Source organism: Hylobates moloch, unplaced genomic scaffold (assembly GCF_009828535.3).
Source record: "Hylobates moloch isolate HMO894 unplaced genomic scaffold, HMol_V3 SCAFFOLD_2, whole genome shotgun sequence".
In the NCBI taxonomy this organism is placed as follows: Eukaryota; Metazoa; Chordata; class Mammalia; order Primates; family Hylobatidae; genus Hylobates; species Hylobates moloch.
In genome coordinates this window covers 126,098,082-126,123,043 of record NW_026652277.1, presented here as the reverse complement: position 1 = coordinate 126,123,043, position 24,962 = coordinate 126,098,082, and the positions used below count along the sequence as shown (strand labels likewise).

General features: G+C 37.6%; 1 protein-coding gene across 1 annotated transcript in view; it reads right to left on the bottom strand.

Annotated features, from left to right (window-relative positions):
* Window positions 1-5,524: 5,524 nt before the first annotated feature.
* The window catches only part of AFG1L (AFG1 like ATPase), a 74,083-nt gene continuing 54,645 nt past the window's right edge, over window positions 5,525-24,962 (bottom strand). Inside the window, exons 3-7 of the mRNA XM_032167176.2 lie at window positions 24,830-24,881; window positions 16,104-16,205; window positions 15,035-15,165; window positions 6,454-6,553; window positions 5,525-5,562 (exon numbers count right to left, since the gene is read on the bottom strand). Of these exons, the coding sequence (XP_032023067.2) occupies window positions 5,525-5,562; window positions 6,454-6,553; window positions 15,035-15,165; window positions 16,104-16,205; window positions 24,830-24,881 (423 nt within the window). The remainder of the gene's footprint in view (window positions 5,563-6,453; window positions 6,554-15,034; window positions 15,166-16,103; window positions 16,206-24,829; window positions 24,882-24,962) is intronic.

The window sequence follows — 24,962 nt, the reverse complement described above, 5'->3', positions numbered from 1 at the left end:
TGATTGGGCATCACATGTGAATGCATGACATGAAGAACCTGGTTACAGTTTCTACTCCTCTCTGCAAGTGAATAGGCCCAGAAAGGTTTAAGAGACGCTTTGACTTAATGGACATAATAATTTTACTTGTTAAGAACAAGTTTGGGCCAGGTACAGTGGGTCACACCTGCAATCCCGGCACTTTAGGAGGCCGAGGTGGGCAGATCACGAGGTCAGGAGTTTGAGACCAGCCTGGCCAACATAGTGAAACCCCATCTCTACTAAAAATACAAAAATTCACTAGGCATGGCAGTGCGTGCCTGTAATCCCAGCTACTCAGGAGGCTGAGGCAGGAGAAGCGCTTGAACCCAGGAGGTGGAGGTTGCAGTGAGCTGAGATTGCACCACTGCACTCCAGCCTGGATGGCAGAGTGAGACTCTGTCTCAAAAAAAAAAAAAAAAAAAAAAAAAGTTTGGCTCTGGTAATTGACCTTCATAGCTAAAATATAAAACTATTTGGTAAGTAAAAAAATAAAATAAAAATCTTTTCCTAGCAAAAAATAAAAATAAATTTAAAAAAATAAAGAAAATAACCAAATGTTAATTTTATAGTTATGTCATCACATATTTGAAATAAATGAAAAAAAGTGAATTTATATAATTTATATAAAGTGAAATATACATATATATATATACATATATACGTACATAATAGTACTACTACTAGAAATGTTATTTAAAATAAACTAAACAGGCTGGGCGTGATGGCTCATGCTTATAATCCCGGCCTTTTGGGAGGACTAGGAGGGAGAACTACTTGAGCCCAGGAGTCTGAGACTAGCCTGGGCAACATAATGAGACCCTAACTCTACCAAAAAAATTAAAAATTAGCTGGGCACAGTGGTACATGCCTGTAGTCCTAGCAACTCAGGAGGCTGAGGCAGGAGGACGGTTCGAGCCCAGACATTCAAGGTTACAGTGAGCTATAATTACACCCCTGCACTCCAGCCTGGGCCAGAGTAAGACTCTTGTCTCTAAAAATAAATAATTAATTAATTAAATTTAATAAACATTTTGAGACTGCCAGAAAGGAAAATCCCTAGAGACCAAAAAACAAAGAGAAAGCTAAAAACTAAAGTAGTAATCATGCCAGGCACAGGGACTCAAGCCTATAATCCCAACATTTTGGGAGGCTAAGGCGGGAAAATAGTTTCAGCACAGGAGTTTGAGACCAGCCTAGGCAACACAGGGAGATCTACAAAAAATTTAAAAATTTGCTGGGCCTGGTAGTCCAAGCTACTCACAAGGCTAAGGCAGAAGGATCACTCGGGCTCAGGAGGTCAAGGACGCAGTGAGCAGTACCACTTGCCACTGGGCCCAACTAATTTTAAATTTTTTGTAGAGATAGGGTCTCATTATGTTGCCCAGGCTAGTCCCAAACTCCTGTGCTCAAGCAATTTTCCTGCCTAGGCCTCCCAAAAGGCTGGGATTATAAGCATGAGCCATTACATCCAGCCTGTTTACTTTATTTTAAACAACATTTCTAGTGTCTTGTAGTGGTATCACACCACTACACTCCAGTCTGGGTGACAGAGTGAGACTGTCACAAAACAAAACAAAAATAAAACAAAACAAAAAATAAAGTAGTAATCACAAGCTGACACTGATTTGGGGTTTAACAGCTGCATGGTGTACAGAGGTTGAGGCCTTGGACCCAAACAAGGCATGAACTGGAAGTTAGGGCTAGAAAAAACAATGAAGTGCAGGACAGCAGTCTTTGGTACCTCATTCCCTCCACCCACCTCAAGTATGACTTCCCCTTCTCTTCTACAAGACCTTCCGAGACACTCCACTCCACAGCTATTTACTCTCTAGGTTCCTAAACTTGGTGTTGCTTTACATGACCATCAATTATTGAAGCATTATAACTAGAAATGGAGGGAATGAGATGAATGAAGCAGAAGGAATTAATCAGAGGGGCTAAAGGATTAATAGAGAGAAAAAAGAAAATGTGTGTTCTAGACTCCTAACCTCTAGTTTTCTGACTCTATTGAATGGCAGACACACCATTCACCCAGCTGTACAAGCCAGAAACTTAGAAAGTGTCCTTTCCTTTTTCCTCAGTATCCAACCTATATCCAAGTGCTGTCTACTTCACCCCCTAAATCTCTCTCAAATCTATCCTTCTCTTAATATCCATTGCCATCACCTTGTACCTGGGTTTCTTAACCTAGGCTACATAATTCCTTGTTGCAGGGGTTACATTATAGGATACTTTGGCTATATTCCTGGCCTTTACCTACTAGATGCCAGCAGCAGCCCTCTTCCACCAGGTGAGACAACCAAAAATGTCTCAGATGTTACCAAATATTCCCTGGTGAGCAAAAGAGGCCCCTCATTGAGAATCACTGCCTTATACCCTTACCAAGGTATCATCATTTCTTGTCTAGTGTGCTACAACAGCTTCCTAATATGTCTCCCTGCATGCACCATATTACCATACCCCATCTAGTAACCTATTCTCCAAACTACAGCCAGAAGGATATTTCCAACTCAGATCACGTCAGTCCTTGCTTAAAATAAGCTTCAGTGGCTTAGCGTTTCTCTTAGAATAAAATCCAAAATCCTTATTATTGCTACAAGGTTTAGCTCTTACTTCTACAGATTCAACTTGTACCTTACTGCATCCTTCTCCCCCTCACTCTCCACTCTAGCCCCACTGGCTACCTCAAATGGGTCATTCTATCTCCAGCCACTCGGCTTTGCCTCAACCCTCTGCCAGCTCTTGTAGCAGTCTAAGAAGTTGGTTCTATTTTAAAAGAAAGAAAGAAAGAAAGAAAGAAAGAAAGAAAGAAAGAAAGAAAGAAAGAAAGAAAGAAAGAAAGAAAGGACAGATAGATCAATCTGGGGCAGGGCGCGATAGCTCACGCCTATAATCCTAGCACTTTGGGAGGCCGAGGCAGGTGTATCACCTGAGGTCAGGAGTTCAAGACCAGCCTGGCCAACATGGTGAAACCCTGTCTCTACTAAAAATACAAAAATTAGCTGGGCATGGTGGTGGGTGCCTGTAATCCCGGCTACTTGGGAGACTGGGGCAGGAGAACTGCTTGAACCCAGGAGGCGGAGGTTGCAGTGAACCAAGATCCCACCACTGCACTCCAGTCTGGGCGACAGAGCAAGGCTCCATCTCAAAAAAAAAAAAAAAAAAATTGTGATCTAAAAAAAAGTTGAATGCATTTTGATGGCTGGAAAAGAGGACACTCTTCTTTATTTTCATCCCCCCTCCCCACCTTTTTTTAATATAGTACTTTGAGTTGCTGTTTTAAGAAAAGGACATTCTTTCTCTGGGACAGGATAGACAGATCAGTGATGACCACAAGGCAAAAAGATAGAAAACAATGTGTAAAAAGAGTCACAAAACCTAAGTTCTAGTCTTTGTTCTGTCATTCACTATCCATGTGATTTGTTTTTAATTTACATATAATATGTAACTTTTTTGGCCTACAGTTCTACGAGTTTTTAGCACATGCAACCACCACTACAACCTGGATGCAGCAGTTGCAACCTGAGGCTGCCCCTTTGTAGTCAAACACCTCCTCAACCCGGACCTTGGCAATCACTGCTTCATTCTTCGTCTTATAGTTTTACCTCTTCCTGATATGCTTAGGCTTTCTGAGTCTTTTTCTCCACAAATAAAATTATACACACACACACGCACACATATACATGTCATCTTCACTACATTAAAATATTAAGTTATTTATGATGATTGTCTGCTGTGGCTAAAAAACCTGGTCTATGACAAGCATCCCATTCCTTCCACAGTTTATATTTAGAAAAGGCTTTCTCTAAGTTTGTCCAATTTTTGCAATTCCGCATCTTGAACTTTCAGTCTTCTCCAGAAGGGTGACTCCAGCTCAGATTTCTGCAGGCTACCCTGATACACCGGTAGCTTTGTTCACTCCTACAAAGCTAGGAGCTGCAAAATATTCCTTAACCCCTCCTGGTGGCTGTCCTTCCTCAGTTAGTTAACCACACTGCCATAGTCTGAGCAGTCTAATTATCCTTTCAGCAGTCTTTGCTAAAGGGCTTCCAAAATTGTTCTAGCTCTTTGCTATTTACGAGCATAGCTTGTCACTGAATGTCTAAAGGTGATACTGATGCCACTGTCGAATCAACACATCAGCTGTGGTAGAGACAAGCTTCACTTCCACCTAGATAGAAGACCTAATATTAAAAAGCTCACTCCCTTGGCTCATAGGGTTGCTAACACTAGTTAATCACAAGAATGCTGTATATAACATTATATGGATTTTAATAAGTACATCTGCAAAATCACTCATAATTCTTTTGTAGTACAATGGATGAGGTATAACTATAATTGTTTGAATAACTGGATCCAAAATGTGTTGATTAGTTAATTGATGTCTTCCTAAGATAAGACCTCCAGTGGTATGCAACAAGCAGCTTAATTTAGTCCTATCTGATTTACACATTTTAATTAAGGAATGGCTAAAGATATAGAAATATGATTATGAAATGTATAAATGTCATAGTAGGGATAGCCAAAAAAAATTTATGTTAGAATCATACTTCAAAAATACTTCAAACATACTCCATCTGCAAAACAAAAATAAATAAAAACAGAAAACAAAAATAAAAATAAAAAATACTTCAATAAAAATCAATAAAATGGAACAACATAGACTAATAAGCTGAAATGTAATAGAAGAAAAAGAAATCCACTACACAAACATAGAATGAGAGAGACCTAGTTTCACAGCAGGCTACATAGTAAAATCTGGGTCTGTTAGCAATTTTAAATTCAATATACACCATCAATGTGGCATAGCTTACTTTAAAAAAAAAGTTCCCACTATGACGTTACTCTTTTCAGACTCACTAATGAATTCCATGTTACTAATTGCAATGGTTAATTCTCAACCTCATTTTCAGCTTGTAGCAGCATTTAACAGAAGTAATCATCAATCCTTTTTGTACTACTTTTCTTTTCCTCACTTGACACTCTCCTGGTTCTCCTCCTACCTCACCAGCTGCTCTTTCCTGCCTCCTTTAGGACTGATGACTTCCAAATGTATATCTCCAGCCCAGACGTTTCCAATGAAGTCCAAACTCTTATATGCATCCCCCTTGTCACCACAGAAACCCCTACCTCCACCTCCCTACCCAAATCTGCTTTTTCTGTAGTCTTCCCCATCTCAGTAAACAGCAACTTCATCCTTCCAATTGCTCAGGCCAAAACCTTTGAGTTACTCTTGATCCCTCTCTCTTTTTTCATACTCTAGCTCCATCAGTAAATTCTGCTGACTCTGCCTATATAGTATATCCAGAACCTGCCCTCTTCTCACCACTTTACTGCTCCATCACCTCCCCCTGGGATTGTTGCAGTAGTCTCCTAAAAGGTCTCCTTACTTCTAACTCTGAAACCCCATACCCACACTCTATTCTCAACATTGCAGCCAGAGAATCTTTTTAAAACATGCAATCATCCAATGTTCATTCTAAGACTATTTACTGAGAAGCATCTATGTGTAAGACACTGTTACAGGTGCTGAGAACACATCTGAGAACAGAAGAGATAAAAATCACTGCCCTCATGAAGCTTTTGTATCCTGGAAGGGAACAGACAATAAACTATAAATATAATAAATAAGTAAATTATATGGTAGGTCCATAGTGCTATGGGTAAAAGAGAGAGCAGGGTAAAGGGAAGCAGTACCAAGAAGAAAGGGATGTGTTGCAGGTTCAAACAGGGAGACAAGTCTGGGCTTCACTGGCAATGTAACTTCTAAGCAAAGACAAAGGAGGTGAGGGCTTAGCCATGCAGGTATCTGGAGAAACAGCACTCCAGGCAGAAAGATGTTCCCATTAAGTCTCTCAGGAAATATTTGTGGTTTCTTAGACCTTTAACTGAGCACATGATGGGCTGAAACATGCAAGATTTTAAACTTGTTGTTTTTAATCTAAATATTACTTGTATTTTAATTTTTAAGTACTTTCCTAATAAGGCACAAGTGTTTTTTTAGAAATGATAATTTAAGTGAAGTATTAGAAACTATTCATGCAAGCAAGTTTTCGGTCTTTTTCTAAAATTTAATTATGAGTTTCATCTTTCATTTGGTTGAGTTTCTTTTATGGCCCATAAAAAGCAGTCCAAAAGGCCTGCATTTTTTGCTAAGCACATATGACATATCTAATATTTAGGGAAAAACAAAAAACAAAAAAACAGCAAGTGTACCAAACATGGGAATCAACTGGATTTAGCTTGCTAAGAATATAAAACTTTTCAAATACAAATACCAACTGATTTTTCAGATTAAGCCAGTTATAAAACCAATAATAAGCAAAGTCATCAGATTTATTAACACAATAAATTTAGTTCAAAATTATGGATTTTTAAAAGCGTGTTAGTTTCCACCTAATTGGATGAGACTAGCACAATGTTTGTTTTTACCTTCCGGTGGCCTGTTGGATGTTGCCACAACGACGACCCCGTTTTTGAACAGATTTTCAAAAAGCTGTTTCAGAATCATGGCATCAGCAATGTCAGTGACCTATTGACAACAACACATTTGTTTTATTTTAATTTCACTTCTGCTGTAACAAATTTGCTAGTGGATCATCTTTTTTTTAAGATGGAAGTAAATTCCAAGAGAAAAATTCTAATTATCATCATGAAGAAAAGAGTAGATAATTAAAAGCATGAAACACTGTATAGCAGTCTTTTAAACTTGACTCTTCTTTTTTGCAAGCCTATCATTTCTACACAAATTACCAAATGGTTCTATGATAACTTCTTTTATAGAACTACAGGTGGAAAGCATAGATAATTGTCCTAAACATTTAGGAAGTCTAATTAATTAGAACTAACTTGACCAACACCCTCCTCCTCTTCCCAACCACTTCCCACACCCTCCCCAAAAAAGACAGATGAAAAAATAATAATAATAAAATATACAGGCTGTTTGAGATTTCTAATACCTTTCTGGCAAAGGTCCCTGGAAAGGTGACTTTAAATGGTCATGGGCCTTTAGAAATAAGGACAAGTAGCCAGTGAGACATAATCAGCTGCTGTTGAAAATAGAATGATATGACATAGATACTATTGTGCAATTGTTGCACAAAACAATTCAACAGATGGCCCATCACAAAAATAAGCAATTTCATTGTTCTTTTTAAGTGCCTTCTATTACTGTCCATGAATAATCAAAAGGCACTGCAGTCACTTCCAGCACAGCCAGCCTCTGCTAACCTTCACAAACACAAATATTCCTTCTACCAAAAAAAAAAAACAAAAACCAAAACAACCTTTCAAGAATAGCTAATACAGTCCCTTAAAAAAATAACTTGTGACAATACAAGAAATGCATAATACAGATAAAACTATTCCATCCAAGTTAGGTTACAGAGAAATATAACTATTGATCTTTTCTAAAATTATTTTTTAAATTCACAATTACGAAGTAAGCTTAATGATGTAACTTTTTCTAAAGGCTTTTAAAATTCACAAAGAAAGACAACAATTAAGGAGGGAAAGAAGTTGACTCCAAAAATAAATGTGTAATGAAGATTGACATCAATCATTGCAACTTCCCCTAAGTATATAATAACATGGACTTTAGATACTCCCAGTGTAAAAATGTTTTGATCTTTCTTTGATAGCACATTTCAAATAACCTCAGTACAACTTGCTTTACATATATCCACAAGATATAGTACACTGTTATTTTTAAACCCCATTAGAGGACATAAAAATTGGTGAATTCTTTCAATTAAATCAAAATACTAAAAGTTACAAACTGAATGGTTATAATGCAATTAACAATAACCTGGGTTGCACAGGTCTAAATCACTTTTCTTTTTACAGCTAATATCTTACTCAAAGGTTTAATTATTTCTTTCCCACCTGAAAACAAAACCATGAAATAGAGATGCACATTTTTTTTTTTTTTTTTTTTGCTGTCTCAGGTTATAACTAAAAAACTGATAAAGATTCCTTATATTAAAAAGACTTCAGGAACTTCAAAATGGTGATTAAATGAAAAGGAAAGTGGTGCTGATATTATTTAATTTGGAGTTTAGGATCACTGTCAAATTTGGCTTCCGCAAAAACACTGACAGAGAAAGTCCCTTTCAAATGCTTGAACACCAGTGGCATTTCTGATGAGAGGACAGAACGAGCTTGCACATTTTAATAGGAACTGAACTTTTAAATTACATTGCCAATACACTGACTTTTTAAAAGAACGATATCAATGAAAGGTTACTCGATTTTAGAGAATAAAAATGGTCATTTGACTATATCATTAATGTCTTTGAAAAAAATGTAAAGTAGCTTTTGTGCCCTAAGGTTTAGAAAACTGAAGGGACATTTAGCTTGTAACACAATGCAAAGGTTTAAACTGAAAGTTGAAGAAAGCAAACAGTAAAGGCTTGCGGTTGAGTTATAATTTGCTGTTTTTATATTTCAGAATGTTTTTGTCCTATCAGAGTAAATTAGCTTGGAGAAGCTATGACTAATTAATAAAGAAGGAGTCACTTGGTGTAGCCGGGTGCCAATGTATACTCTTTTGATCTTGTCCCCACACTTGTTCGGCCTTGCCAGGGAACAGTAATTTTACAGTATAAGTGAACAGAAGACAATTGGCCACACATTCTTGGAGAGCTGGCTTTTTCAGTACCCAGCATTTCATTACCACCACGAACAAAAGAGAAGGCTACAGATTACCAATAAGGGTAGTCGCTAATACAGAGAGTGGAGACATTTCATTAGCATTAAAGAGAAAAGATTTTTTTATAACCCAGAGTTGCTTTCCATTATGACTCACTTAAGTAAAAAAGAAAAAAAAATCTAATGGTTAATTTACATGTGTGAGTGCTTGAGTCTCAGTCATCCACTGATTGGTACAGTGCCATATAATGAGTGACAAACATAAGCATGCATTATCAGTAATTAGGATTAGCACAAAAATAAGCACCTATTTTTTATTAGCAGTTTTTAACAGCTTTCTTCCTGCTTCATAAAAATGGTTAAAACTATTTTTTAAATGATATTGATAGCTTATAGAGGAGAATTTTGCATGATCTTCTGCTCATCAGAATTCTTTTTTTTTTTTTCTGGACCCATATTGGTAAAACATCTATTCAGTGTCCCTCTCAGAAGAGATATGAAGAAATAACATTTTTAAACATCAGTTTTCCTCACTAATCTTATGTCTTCAGAATCATAAACAGTTTAACATGTAACATAAATATTCCAAGAGGACATAATGAAGATCCTAAGGAAAACTCTGAAGATAAGCTATTACTTATTTCACCAACCAAAACACATGTTAAAAAAAAAAAAAAAAAAAACCTATCCAAACACATTTCTCAACCAAGATAAGAATCGTGTATCTAACACCTCAGGTAAAACTGAAATGCACCTACTTGAGGATAGAGGGTGGGAGGAGGGGGAAGAGCAGAAAAAAGAACTATTGGCTACTAGGCTTAGTACCTGGGTGACGAAATAATCAGTACAGCAAACTCTTGTGACACATGCTTACCTATATAACAAACCTGTACACATACCCCTGAACCTAAAATAAAAGTTAAAAAAAGCTGAAATTCTACACTTAGTAAGGAAGACCAAACTAACGAAGAGCATTCTGCAAGTGTAATCTGAATGCTTACCAAAACATAATCTTTAAAATTCCTTAAATTCAAGAGCACAAAAAAGGAGTATATCTATGTTTTTAAGCAGCAATAATTACCATTCGTCTCCCTAGTAAAATAAATATTATATTAATTAACACTACCTAAAGGCCAATAATAACTAGCTAAAAATCAAGGCTACTAATATGATTCCATTTTAAAAGTGAAGTGGTGATTGTAGATATACTGTCACTAAGAATAAAGTGCCTTAAAAACTCTTTTCTAATAAATCAGCAAGTATTGTGCTAGGCTTAATAGGCTTAAGGATAATTTTTAGGTTCCATCACTAAAACATCTACCAAAACCCCACCCAGCTCTAGAACTGTATATTTAAACACATAATACAAGACTTTATATACCAAGGAAAATGTATAGCATAGCTGTTACTGGTAAACAAGAGCATTAGTGCTGGACCTAAACTGTTAGTTACCAGCTGTGTGACCTCGGTCAAGTTACTGAACCTCTCTGACCCTCAATTTCCTCATCAATGCAACGAAAGCAGTAATAATACTTACCCTGCAATATTGTTATGAGACATAAAGTAAACTCTCAAGAAATGAGAGACCATTAACTTTGACTATTACCTATGTATGGTATATATGCTAGTATTAATATAATTCTGTATTATTCATGTATAGCTACATAGAATTTTAGCTGTAGCTAGAATTATATTTAGCATTATACAGTTATTAAGAACACAGGCACATAGAAAAACACTCAATAAACAGTAACTAATATTATAGAACATATATAATAGATGGAATATAAGCATTCTAATAAATAAATGGGCAATACCCCAAATAGTTCATAAAAGATGGATTTAACTAGCATGTAAACAAACATGAAAAAAAAACCATATTATTTCCTAAAGGAATACAAATTAAAACAAGACACCACTTTTTATGTATTCAATTAGACAAAAATGTTCAGATAATTCAGAATGATGACAGGAAAAAATGTGGGTTGAAGTTATAATATACCTTGGGTTCTATAAATGCTGATTTTGCTTGAGAAATGCTATTACATGTAAGGGGAGTGGGACTTAATATGGGAACCACTTTCTTAGTTTTCATTTGGTATTAGATTCATTCATTCATTCATTTATTCACTACTTATTCATTCATTCTCAGACACTGTTCTAGAAACCTGAGATACATCAATTAATAAAGATTCATGCCTTCAAGTTTACATTCTGGGAATACAGATAAACAATAAACATAATAAATAAGTAAATTACATATAATATGTTAAAAGGTGATATATGATATGGGAAAAAAGGTGGGTAAGGGGCATCAGAAGCGTGGGGGTCAACGGTAAGCTGCAATTTCAAATAGGGTGTCAAGATGGGCCTTGTTAAGGAGGTAATTGAACAAAGATATGATGAAATGAGGGAGTTGCTCTTAGGAATATGTAAGGGTGTGAGGGAAACCACACAGCAATGGTTGCTGCCTAGGCATTAAAAGTAGAACCCAATGGCTCAAGCCTGTGGCCAGAGATAAGAGCTTAGAGGCATAGCTCTTGCTTACAAGATGGAGCTCCTCACTTTTCCTGCTGCTTCCTTTACTTTAAATGAACCATTCAGGCTTTTGCTCACAAACATAGTTACCCCTTCCTATTCCTACACATATATAAAATACACACATACACGCATGCTGCTAGTTGCCATACTCTCTCTCTGCCTGACTCTTCATTACTGCCTCCTGTGACCGGGGACGAAGGACTGGCCTTCTGACTCATTGCTCCCTCCCTGCCCAGCATCTGTAAATAATCAATCTTTGAACTTATTTTCTATTGTAGTGGTGTATTGATTTGCACCTTCCATCTGAAGAACCAGGGTCTGAGGGTCTGCCCCAGGCCAGGATTTTCCTGGGACGCCAGAAGAACACAAGATCAGGCTCCCACTGCCAGAGCAATAGTCAGACAGGCATAAACTGGACATAGGTCAGACAAGAGCCACAAAGGCATATGCCAGTATAAACAAGTTTCCTGTGTGAGGGACCCCCTGGTCATGGGTCAGACAACCAGGCATTAGGCCGTCCTCCAGGTGAAAGAAGTATCTTGTGAAAGGCATGCTGTAAACACCTATATCCAGCTCCCTGCACTTCCTGTTAGGGCAGGGTTGCCAGCCGCTCTGGTGCTAGAACCCCAATTTAGCTGGGGGCTCTCAGAACAGAGGGACCACTCTGTGCAGAAAGAACGCCCAGTGCAAAGGCTCCGCTTGTTCGTTATACATTGTGTGGATGGTGGGGATCAGAGTGCTGGTGCAGCAACATCTTGGAGTATATTTCACCCTCTTGAGTTTTAGGGAAGAAGGGTAAGTAGAGATTTGGACTTGTGATCATCTAATTTTGGTGTATTGGAGAAACTTCTTTAAGACCTGTAGGAGACAGTTCAGGATACTGAAACTAGCAGAGATCACTTCTTCCCTTAGGGGACACATTCTTGCCCTTATATTTTCACTTTCTCTGGCTCTTCTAACACTGGGTATATGCAGATATCGGCCTTTTCTTGCATGCAGCAGTAATCTCCAAGATTCAAGTTGGAATTGTAAAGGAAATAAAAGAGCAAAACTATTAATATTTTGCATTCTAGGACATTCAGGCCAAACTTGCTCAGGGGAATAGGGTCTCCCATGTTGTCAACTCTAACATACAAGAATGCTATATTATGCAATAATTGGGAATGGAAAAAAAAATGCTACACTAAAATTTGGGATCAAATGAAAGCAATCAATTTGGTATTGTCTTGTTTTGTCATCTCTGTGCATGTTTTCTTCAGAGCCCTGAGAGAAATAAGTAGTTGGTATAATACCCAACTACTAACTGCGGTTCCTTAATCTATGAAGAAAATAGTATTGGGAACAGTAGGGAGCAATGAGTGAGGCTGAACCTGTAGGAGACAAAGTCAGAGAGGAAGCAGAAGGGTTTGAACAAGGAAAATGACACTACTTTATATAACAGAATATTTCCCCATTAGAGTATAAGCCCTTATACTCTTGTAAGCCCTAGGAACTTTTACTTTCATAAGCCCCATCCTCAATTCAAAAAACATTACGACTATGTTGGTATAAGGACAAATATAATACAAAATAGACAGATACAGGCTAGAGTCATTATTGATATATTCATTTATGTCCACAAATTTTAAAAGAAATTAAAATATTTTCTTGATCCCTAAAAGTATCATGAGCCCTAGACACTATGTCTGCTGCAGCGACTGGGCAAGTTGCCCTGCTTGCTCTGTATCTTCTTCAGGATCATGTGCTTTGCACAGCCAGATTTTCACAGCATCCTAACCTTCTTAGTCTTGCCTTCCAATACACTTATGCCATAAAAACATGCCAATCAGGCCAGGCGTGGTGGCTCACACCTGTAATCCCAGCACTTTGGGAGGCCGAGGCAGGTGGATCACCTGAAGTCAGGAGTTCGCGACCAGCCTAGCCAACATGGTGAAACCCCATCTCTACTAAAAATACAAAAAAATTAGCCAGGCATGGTGGCGCCCACCTGTAATCCCAGCTACTCAGGAGGCTGAGGCAGAAGAATTGCTTGACCCAGGAGGCAGAGGTTGCAGTGAGCCAAGATCACGCCATTGCACCCCAGTCTAGGCAACGAGAGCGAAACTCCATCTCAAAAAAAATAAAAATAAAAAAGCCAATCATTTCTCAGAAAGTTTTGAAATCTACATTTTTAAAGTTAAGGGTAATAATTTTTACATGATACCTAGGAAATTCTAATGCCTTTAGATTTCTCATCGCCATGTGGAGATATCAACTATTTTGCAGAATTAAATGAGATAAGGATGTAAAAACACATTGTAAACTACGGATCATTTTACAAAGGCTAGGTATTAATAAACCTCTTTAAAAATTTAACTTCAATACCTTAATCAAAATTGTAACTATGCCAGTTCAATTTTATTTAGAGATATTTTGGTTAAAAGGCTAGTAATGGAAAATCAAGAGAAATGGCCCCTATTGATTCACCACTGACTTTTGTTCTTGAAAGCAGCATAACTGTTAAGTCAGTGCTTTTTCAAACAACTCAGTGAGGCCCTTTTCCTGCAAAACATTGATGTGGTTAGTATGACTCTTCAGAGCAGCAGGAGAGCATCTGTTCTTTTCCATAAAGCCTTTCCTTGGAAGACCTTTGCAGTTCTAAATACAAAGGTGAGTCTAGTCTGTCTTAATATGACTGAAGGAAGAAAGAAGCAAAGATCCCTCTTCCCCAGATGGTTTAGTGTAACAGCATTGCTGGTAAAAATTCTTTCCCCTCCATCATAAATCTAGACTATTGTTAGCTATGTGCACCAGTTGCTAAAGGAGACCAATCATGCATGCTTTGGGATAAAAGCATCTTGGCCATATCATCTTCCCACTAATCCAGATTATAAAACACAGAAGAACAAGAAATAACTCACTACTAATTTAAATGCATAATTTCAGAGAATCCTAAAACTAAGAGAAACTTTAAAAGTTCAACTAAGGCAATTCCCTCCCTTTATCACAGATACATATGTTGTGAGGCTTAAATGAGATGAATCACTTGTTCTTTATATAACACTTTTTAAAAATACTCAAACATCTTTAAAGATATTGTTTTATAATAATTACATTATCTTTGTGGTGTAGGGGAGATGTACAGTCATCGACCAAAATTTAGAGGTGGGCAGACTTTTTCTACAAAAGACTGAATAGTAAATATTTTAGGCTTTGCAAGCCATATAGGGTCTCTGTTGTACTTTCTTCTTTTTCTTCTTCTTCTTTCACCTACCTTTAAAATTACAAAAACTTGGCTGGGTGTCATGGCTCATGCCTGTAATTTCAGCACTTTGGGAGGCTGAAGCTGGAGGATCACTTGAGGCCAGGAGTTTGAAACCAGCCTGGGAAACATAATGAGACCTAATCTCTACAAAATTGTTTTTAAAAATGTGCTAGGTATGGTGCATGAGCCTATAGTTCCAGCTACTCAGGAAGCTCAGGCAGGAAGTTGAACCTAGGAGTTTGAGGTTATAATGAGCTATGATCATGCCACTGCACTCCAGCCTGGGCCTGGGTGACAGAGCAGGACCCTGTCTCTTAAAATATGTGTGTGTGTGCACGTGCGTGTGTGTGTACGTGCGTGTGTGTGTATGTGTGTATACACTCTTTTCTCACTAACCATAAAAAAACAAGAAGGTCAGATTTGCCCTGTGCAGCTCCTGAACTAGATAGTAAAATTGAAGCAGTAAGAGATAATGTGTCAAATCACCTTATAAAACAATGATAAAATCAGGAGCAAAATTTAAATCTTCATACCTCATTCAATATACCATTCTCTATCTATGAAAAATCTCTACTTTACCTGAAATTCATCGAAACATAGGAGACATGCTTCTTCGCTGATTTCTTCGGCTATGGGAGCTATTGGGTCATATGATTTAGCCATAAATCCTGGTTTCCTTTTTGGCAAACTCTGTTTAAGGCGATGTATTCCTCAAATGAATGAAATTAAACACAGATGAAATACATTAGTACATTTTAGACAATTATAACATATTTTTAAAATCTCTAAATGAAACTTTAGTATGGACATAAAATTAAGTTTAAATTCCATGTAAAATCAAATTTGATCATTGAAATTGTTTGCATTTTCTCTACTTCAAAATAAGTTTGTTCAAATATTATTAAGTTCTTATAGTTGTAAGGAAACTTCAAGGTCATTCCATTTCTACTCTTTAATCATTTCAGAAACGACAAGGTAATAGACAAGTGATTAGATGCATCAACACATCCACCTTAGTCCTTTATTTCAGGGATGAGAGCAGAGGATGTGATCCTGCCCAAGTAGTGCATGTTATGTCTAGCATATGAATCGAAATGCGTCCTTATCTCTAGCCTAATACACTAAGGCCAGTCCACTTCATTCATTATGTGTGTACTAAATGCTGCAAGTATTAGAGGAAAAAAAAACACATGATTCCTGCTCTGGGGAGGTTACAGTGCAGCTGGTAGACAAATCATGCAAAAGTGAAATAACGTAAGATCACTAGCAAAGCAGTAAAGCTTACATCGTACTCAAACTGAATGCCTACATGCTAAGGTAATACAGAGTAAAGGACCTAATCAAGAATCACTTATTTAAACAGGTGCATTTTTAACATTTTTTTATTGGCCCTTAGTAGAAACAGAAAATGCCTGAGCTTCATATAGCAATCTCTGTTCTCTGATTTGAAAGTATTAAATTGGTCTTAAGGACCAACTCTGGACACATTACTGACTGTTTCAACATAGCACAAAACAAATGGAACCAAATAAAATCTTACTGCAAGCAAAAATCTAATTTTTAAAGAGTGTATATTCATTCAATGAAGAAAACCATTTTGTAGTGTTTCCCCAATGAAAAAAATCACTTCTTTCAGATCATTGCTTACTTTTGTGCACATCTAGCATGAAACCATGAAAATGAACCCGTTTTTTCCTCTTCATTTCCACATAAGCATAAAACATGTCCATCACCATTGTTTTTCCTGTACCTTAAAAATAAAAAAAAATTTAAGAATACTATTAAATAGTATGTACTGATTGCTGTAATGATTGTTCATTAGCTTTGAGATAATGAAACCATACTCTTCCACTAGGAAGCTGAAGACTATGTCACTTCTTTAGAAGGGGGAGCTTACTTTGTATGTTAAACTAGCTAAAAATAAAATGTTAATATTACTCTTTTCTGTTAAAATCCTGTTTATGGAAATTCAACATTTAGTTAACATTACAGGGGCTATCTCCCCCTGAAAACTATGTTCATAAACTGGCAAGATTTACAGTCTTCTCTTCCAAAAGACACTAGCATAAATAAAATAACTTAATTAAATATTTATTGGGTCATTACTATGCATAAGGAACTGTTTTAGGCACTATGGGAAAACTCAAAAATGAAAAATAAGAGAAGAGGCTGGGCACGGTGGCTTATGCCTATAATCCCAGCGCTTTGGGAGGCCAAGATGGGAGAATTGCCTGAGCCCAAGAGTTCAAGACCAGCCTGGGAAACATAGTGAGATTCCCATCACAAAAAAAAAAAAAAAAAAAAGAGAGAGAAGAAAGATGAAATATAAAGATTAGTATCTAACATAAATATTGAACATGAATCATATATGTAGATTAGAGCTAGAGAATTGCCAGTTGTAACACTTCCATTTTTTAAAAGCTAAGAATATAGATCTCTCAAAATAAAGCCTACTTGAGGAAATTCTGATACAGTCAATCCTTATAATTAAATTATCTAATTTTCAACACTCTAAAACTTTTAATGACTACAATCGCATTAGTACAGTAGAACCCTCTTATCTGAGAATTCAGTTACTCAAGGCCCACAATCAATCATAGTCTAAAAATGTTAAATGGAAAACTCCAAAAATAAACAATTCATAAGTATTAAATTGTGCGGCTATCCTGAGTAGCATGAAGAGAACTCATGTCATCCCGTTCCATCCCACCCAGGACATAAATCATCCCTTTGTCTAGCATATCCACACTGTATTCACTACCCTCCCATCAGTCACTTAGTGGCCTTCTCTGTTAAAAACATAGTATATAGGCCAGACGCAATAGCTCACGCCTATAATCCCAGCACTTTGGGAGGCCAAGGTGGGTGGATCACCTAAGGTCAGGAGTTCGAGACCAGCCTGGTCAACATGAGACATGACAAAACCCTGTCTCTACTAAAAGTACAAAAATTAGCTGGGCATGGTGGTGGGTGCCTGTAATCCCAGCTACTCAGGAGGCTGAGGCAGGAGAATAGCTTGAACCTGGGAGGCGGAGGTTGCAGTGAGATCGTGCCACTGCACTCCAGCCTGGGCAACAAGAGAGAGACTCTACCTTAAAAAACAAAAACAAAAACATAGGGTTCAGTACTATGTGAGGTTTCAGGCATCCACTGGAACTATCCTCTGTGAATAAGGGGAAACTACTGTAATTGAATATCCAACAGCCTGAGCATTTAATGCAGGTAGCATAAAATGCCTTATTCCCTCTCAGAAAGCCTAGGGCATTCAGGTCAGTGGTCCAAGCTCAGTTTGTACCTGGCATTCCTCAGTAAGCCAGGCCAGCATGTGCTAGTCCAGTCTCACACCCTCCCGGTTTCCCCGTCTCCCACCATCACAAGATTACTTCCTGTCTAGTAATTCCTTTGCAATTACTAGAATCCAAAGGCACTTCAGAAAGTAAGAAGATCTAAGTCTTATCTTTCGGGTTTCCTTCATGCCACAAGATGACACTGGGCCCATGCCATTTGAATGTCAGAGTGCTTCTGTATATGAAAAAACAATCCACCGAACTTTTTTTAATGAAGAATCACTTTGATGGAAAGTCATTCATTGCAAAAATATTCAGTACAGTCTCTCTTGATATAGTGATTAGCAGTAGATTTTAAATAATTATATTTACCCAGAAAAGTTAATAAAGTTTCAAATTCTGCTGCATGCAGTGTAGTATACTTATAGATTCAGAATAAAGTCATGAATTATCTAACCAAAAATGCATTCACTAATCATTAGGGTAAAGCAAATCAAAACTACAAGATACCACTTCACATACATTAGAACAACTATTAAAAAAAAAAACAGAAAATGACAAGTGTTAACAAGGATGTATAAAAATTGGAACCTGTGAATTGCTGGTGAGAATAACAATGCTATTGTCACTGTGGAAAACAGTATGGCAGTTCTTCAAAAAAATTAAACACAAGCCAAGTGCAATGGTTCACACCTATAATTCCAGCACTTTGGGAGGCCAAGGAGGGAGAATTGCTTGAGCCTAGGAATTCAATACCAGCCTGGGCAACATAGTGAGATCTCATCTCTACTAAAAATTTAAAATATTAGCCAGGTTTGGTGGTGCATGCCTGTAGTCCCAGCTACTCAGGAGGCTGAAATGGGAGGATTGCTTGTGCCCAGGAGTTCAAGGTTGCAGTGAGCTATGATCGTGCTACTGCACTCCAGAATGGGCAACAGAGAGAGACTTTGTGTCCAAAAAAAAAAAAAAATTAAACATAGTGTGACCATAGGATCCAGCAATTCCACTTCTGAGTATATGCACAAAACAACCGAAAGCAGGGATTCAAACAAATACTTACACTTCAATATTCACAGCAGAATTATTCACAATAGTCAAAAGATGGAACAACTCAAACATCCATTAATAGATGAATGGATAAACAAAAAGTGGTATATACATAAAATGTTACAGTTGCCCCTCTGTATCTGGTTTCTACATCCCCAGATTCAACCAACAGTGGATCAAAAATATTTTTAAAATAAAAAATAATACAAGGAACAGGTGGAGTGGCTCACGCCTATAATCCCAGCAATTTGGGAGTCCAAGGCAGGCAGATTACTTGAGTCCAGGTGTTCGAGACCAGCCTGGGTGATATGGCAAAATCCCATCTCTACAAAAAAATATAAAAATTAGCTGGGCATTGTGGTGCATGCCTGTAGTCCCAGCTACTCAAAAAGCTGAGGCAGGAGGATCACTTAAGCCCAGAAGGTGGAGGCTGCAGTGTGCTGATTCACGCCACTACACTTCAGGACCTGGGTGACAGAGCGAGACCCTGCTTCAAAATAATAATAATCATCATCATAAACAAAAAAAAATAGTATAACAACTATTATAGCATTTATGTACCATTTACATTGTTATAAGTAATCTAGAGGATTTCAAGTGTACAGGACAACACACAAAGTTTATATGCAAATGCTACACCATTTTACATAAGGAACTTGAGCATCCTCAAATTTTAGTATCCAAGGGCATCCTGAAACCAATCCCCCATGAATACCAAGTATATTATTCAGCCTTAAAAAGGAATCCAACTCATATGCAATACACAATAATATGGATGAATCTTGAAGATATTTTGCTAAGTAAAATAATCCAGACCCAAAAGGACAAATATTATATGATTCCATTTATATAAGGTACTGAAGAATAATCAAATTCATAAAGACAGAAAGTAGAATGGTGGTTGCCAGGCCAGGGGAGTCAGGGGGCGGGATGTGGAAAACGTGGGAGAGAGGTAGAATAGGATGTTGTTGTTTAATGGACACAGAGTTTCAGTTTGGGAAGATAAAAATGTTCTGAAGATAGATGGTGGTAATAGTTGTACAACAATGTGAACAGACTTAATGCTACTGAATTATACACTGAAAATGTTTAAAAGGGTAAATTTTATGTAATGTGTTTTACCATAATAAAAACAATTGAATACATTTTTAAAAACCTTTAGTTAATATGCTTATTGGTAAAAGACTGAACACTTCTCCCCTACAATTTGACAAAGGCAAGGATGTCTACACTCATGTTCTGAAAATGGATGGTGGTAATAGTTGTACAACAATGTGAATAGACTTAATGATACTGAATCATATACTGGAAATGTTTAAAAGGGACAATTTTATGTTATGTGTTTTACCATAATAAAAACAATTGAATACTTTTTTTAAAACATAGTTAATATGCTTATTTGTAAAAGACTGCACACTTCTCCCCTACAATTTGACACAGGCAAGGACGTCTACACTCACTACTTCTATTCAACATTGTACTGAGGTCCTAGCTAGTGCAAGGAGGCAGCAAAAAGAAATAAAAGGCATAAAAATTTAAAGAAGTAAAATTATCTTTATTGGCAGATGACCTAATTGTATACACAAAAAAAAAATTCTAAAGAATCTACCAAATCACCACTAGAGTTAATAATTAAATTCAGCAAGATCACAGGATACAAGGTCATCAAAAAATCCACTGCATTTCTATAAACAGTAATGCATATAATGACATTTTGGTCAACAATGGACCACATTGTTGGTCCCAAAAGATTATAAAGAAGCTGAAAAATTTCTGTCACTTAGTGATGTCATAGCTATCCTAACATGGAAATACAATTAATTTTTTTTATAAATTTAGTGTAGCCCAAGTACACAGCACTGATAATATCTTGTATAAAGAAGTATACAGAAATGTCCTCAGCCTTCACATCCACTCACCACTCACTCACGGATTCATTCAGAGCAACTTCCAGTCCATTCATGGTCAAACAGGCATCCCATATTTTATCTATTATACTGTATTATTACTGCATCTTCTCTGTTTAGATATGTTTAGATAAACAAATACCACAGTGTTACAACTGCCTACAGTATTCAATACAGTAACATGCTGTACAGGTTTGTAGCACAGGAGCAATAGATTCTATAATACAGCCTAGGTGTGCAGTAGGCAGATGTATCCCTGCATCCAAGCCAGGGAGAACTATGCTTCCTAACTCCTAACCTTAAAACCAGCCTACCTTTCAACTGGTGAAATTAGAATCTGAATCAATGTGAAACAGGTGAGGTGAAACCAGGAGGCAGCAGAAAAGGGGCTGATAAGCAAAATGTACTTTTATTCTCTTCTAGTGTACCAGAGAAATCATTAACCCTGCCATAACCACTGCAGTCAGCTGGTCAACAGCTGAGGCTCTGTTGTGAGAAAGCCAGCTGTAGGGTATGAATGAAGCCACAAAATACTACTACCACAGCTTTTGGCTTCTATATGAGATGTGATAAATATTTTATAACAAAAATAATTCATTTCAAGATTGAACCATGATAATAATCCCTCCAACTCATACATCAACCCTACTGCAGTTCCCAGGATTTAGGGTCCATCTGAGTCAATCATCTCAACACATCTGCGAAGAAAGAGGTGAAGTGAGCAGGACAAAGCCCAAATAGAGTGCAAGAATGAAGAGTGGGAAGGGAGTGCTACCAGGTAGGTATTCTCTATCCCATGAAGTCTCCTTAAAAATTATTTATTTATTTAAATTTTTCTTAAAAAAAAAAAATAAATAAGAGATGAGGTCTCACTATGTTGCCCAGGCTGGTCTCGAACTCCTGAGCTCAAGCATGTTTATTTATTTATTTATTTTTATTTTACTTATTTATGTATTTATTTATTTATTTATTTTGAGACAGAGTCTTGCTCTGTTGCCCAGGCTGGAGTGCAGTGGTGTGATCTCGGCTCACTGCAACCTCTGCCTCCTGGGTTCAAGCAATTCTTCTGCCTCAGCCTCCTGAGTGGCTGTGACTACAGGCACCCGCCACCACACCCGGCTAATTTTTGTATTTTTAGTAGAGGCAGGGTTTCGCCATTTTGTCCAGGCTGGTCTGAAATCCTGACCTCAATGATCCGCCCCGCTCAGCCTCCCAAAGTTGCTGGCATTATAGGCGTGGGCCACCGCACCTAGCCCAATTTACTTATTTATTTATTTTTAAGATAGGGCCTCATTCTGTAGACCAGGCTGGAGTGCAGTGGTGCAATCTCAACTCACTACAACCTTGATCTCCCCGGCTCAAGTGATCCTCCCACCTCATCCTACTGAGTAGCTGGAACCACAGGCACACACCACCATGCTCAGCTAATTTTTTAATTTTTTTGTAGAGACAGGGTCTCACCTGGTTGTCCAGGCTAGTCTCAAACTCCTGGTCTTAAGCAATCATCCTGCCTCAGCCTCCCAAAGTGCTGAGATTACAGGCATGAGCCACCATGCCCAGGCTTCTTAAAATTTAATACCTGTTTCCCAAGTCCAACAAAGGAAAAGAATAAAGAATAAGAGTTTATGGTGGCATTTTGAGGCTACTCTCTCATACAGAGAGCCCCTCAAATGAAAACTTGATCTTTTATTACCTATTTTATTTCATTTTTGAGATGGGGGTCTCATTCTGTTGCCCAGACTGGAGTGCAGTGGCATAATCATGGCTCACTGCAGCATTGACCTCCCAGGCTCAAGTGATCCTCCCACCTCAGCCTCTCGAGTAGTTGGGACTATAGGCACATGCCACCATGCCAGGCTAATTTTTGTATTTTTTGTGGAGACAGGGTTTTGCCATGTTGCCCAGGCTGGTCTTGAACTCCTGGGCTCAAGCAATCCACTCGCCTCGGCCTCCCAAAGTGCTGGGATTGCAGGTATGAGCCATCATGCCTGGCCGATTACGTATTTTATAAGTGGTCTGAACTAAACTTATTATAGCCACCAAAATGTTCGTCTCACTTCCCATTTCAGAATTCCTTTCTCTTCCCCTCTCTATATTATAAGGATGTTTCCAAACAAAGGTTGCCACATACCCAAACTATATGAACATCCCATACCATCACATCTTTTCTATTGCTTTCAAACACTCAGATGAATAACTTGTAATGTGCTTCCCTTCAATTAGTTACCATATGGCTGTATTTTCTAAACTAAAATCCAACAATATTCATAGGGTTTAAAAAAAATAGTGCTTTTACAGAAGTGGAAGCAGTTATGCTTTTTTAACCATCTCCATTTATGGTCAGGTGGTTAAGGTAACAGGAGGAACAAAGTTGTTGATTTTAGCGATGACTTAATATGAAAGTGAAGGTACTAGAAGTAGATGTTCTCAGGAGGCAAAGAATGAGACCTGACAACAAGATGAGAATCATTAATGGTGCCCAAAGGTGCAGGAACATAAAATTGTTCAAGTGTCTGTTATAACTGCTTTCTAAATAAGAAGTAAGCATACATTGGTCTCAAAAGTACCAATTAGCCAGTGAACTAAGAAAAAGAATAGTTTGAGCTTCTTTTCTGTAATTTCAAGAACCTGAAGAATTTTAAGGGGCAATCTCTAATGTTCACTTTTGTCAACTAAATTATTCTCTCTTATTAGATTAGCTAAATCTGGAAATACAAAACGGACATTCAATGCAAGGCAGCAGTAAACAAATTAGAAAAAGAAGGAACAGTTTAGAAAGGAACAGTTTTATCTTTAAGGCATTAAAACTACTTATTCGGCTGGGCGCCATGGCTCACGCCTGTAATCCCAGTACTTTGGAAGGCCGAGGAGGGCGGATCATGAGGTCAGGAGATCGAGACCATTCTGGCTAACACGGTGAAACCCCGTCTCTACTAAAAATACAAAAAATTAGCCAGGCATGGTGGCAGACACCTGTAGTCCCAGCTACTTGGGAGGCTGAGGCAGGAGAATGGCGTGAACCCAGGAGGCGGAGCTTGCAGTGAGCCGAGATCGCGCCACTGCACCAGCCTGGGTGACAGAGCGAGACTCCGTCTCAAAAAAAAAAAAAAAAAACCTACTTATTCAATGCCCTTGTTTTTTCTTTTCCTAAAAATGTTACTAAGATAATATTCCCTGCCATCACTCCCTCATAACGCAAATGTGTTGTGGCTACAGGGGAGCCTGGAGTGTGAATATTAGTCTAGGTCCAAAACTGACCTTGTCACATGTGAATGTGAGTTTTGAGTATGCCAGTAGAAGAAATAATTGATTGACAGTAAACTGAGGGATTAGAAAAAGTTAAAATTAAAAAATTTAAAAAGGCATCAAAGAAATAATTGAAAGCAAGGAGGCAATAAAGTCAAGTAGAAACTCCTTCATGATATCAGTGGCTGAGGGTGGCCAAGGAGAGGTTTAAGACTAAGAGAAAAGGATTTGTTTGAAGAAAATAGAAACCACAAAACAGAATTATTTCAGTAAGAATGAGGTCAGGGAAGACTTCATAAGCAAGACACTACATGATTAGGAAAACCTAGAAAGAAGTGACCACTCAGAAGGTTTCCACCAAAATGTGAGTCTTTCTGCCCAATGTCTAGAACTGGGAGACCAAGGAAACGTTACCACTTATGCATTAAGAGTATCTACTATCAACTACATTAAAGATAATAATGACTAAATTGTTCATCTAAGGGCTTAGGTTATGACTAGAAATTTAGTGGAAATTAAAAGTAAAAAAGAACAGCTTATTTTTTAAAAAAGTATTAAGCTGAGTTAATGAGTCACGGAATCCTGATTTGTCTAATAACCTATCTGTAGATGATTTCCTTCCCTGATATTAATTACTTTATACATTAAATAATGTTTGCACCCTAACATGGTGACTAATTCTGCCCTAGACTACAGCTGTACCCTATGAGAAGTAAAGTAAAAGCTGAAATAACTGCCCTCTCTCCCTTTTCTTCTCTCCCTACCTTACCCTGCCTCATCCTATTCCCTTGCTGGTAACAGATTGAGGGATAGAAATAGAAATCATCCCAGAGCGAAAGCTGAGAAACTTTGTTTTGCCCACCCAAAACTTATTTTAACACACTTACCAACATCTCCATAAACATACAGGCCCCTTGGAGGTTTGCTCCTTGAAAAAAGCTGTAAATTAAGAACAAATTATAAATCTCTACCATGCAAATAATTAAATATAATCATATACACAGTCTTCCTAACTGTCCT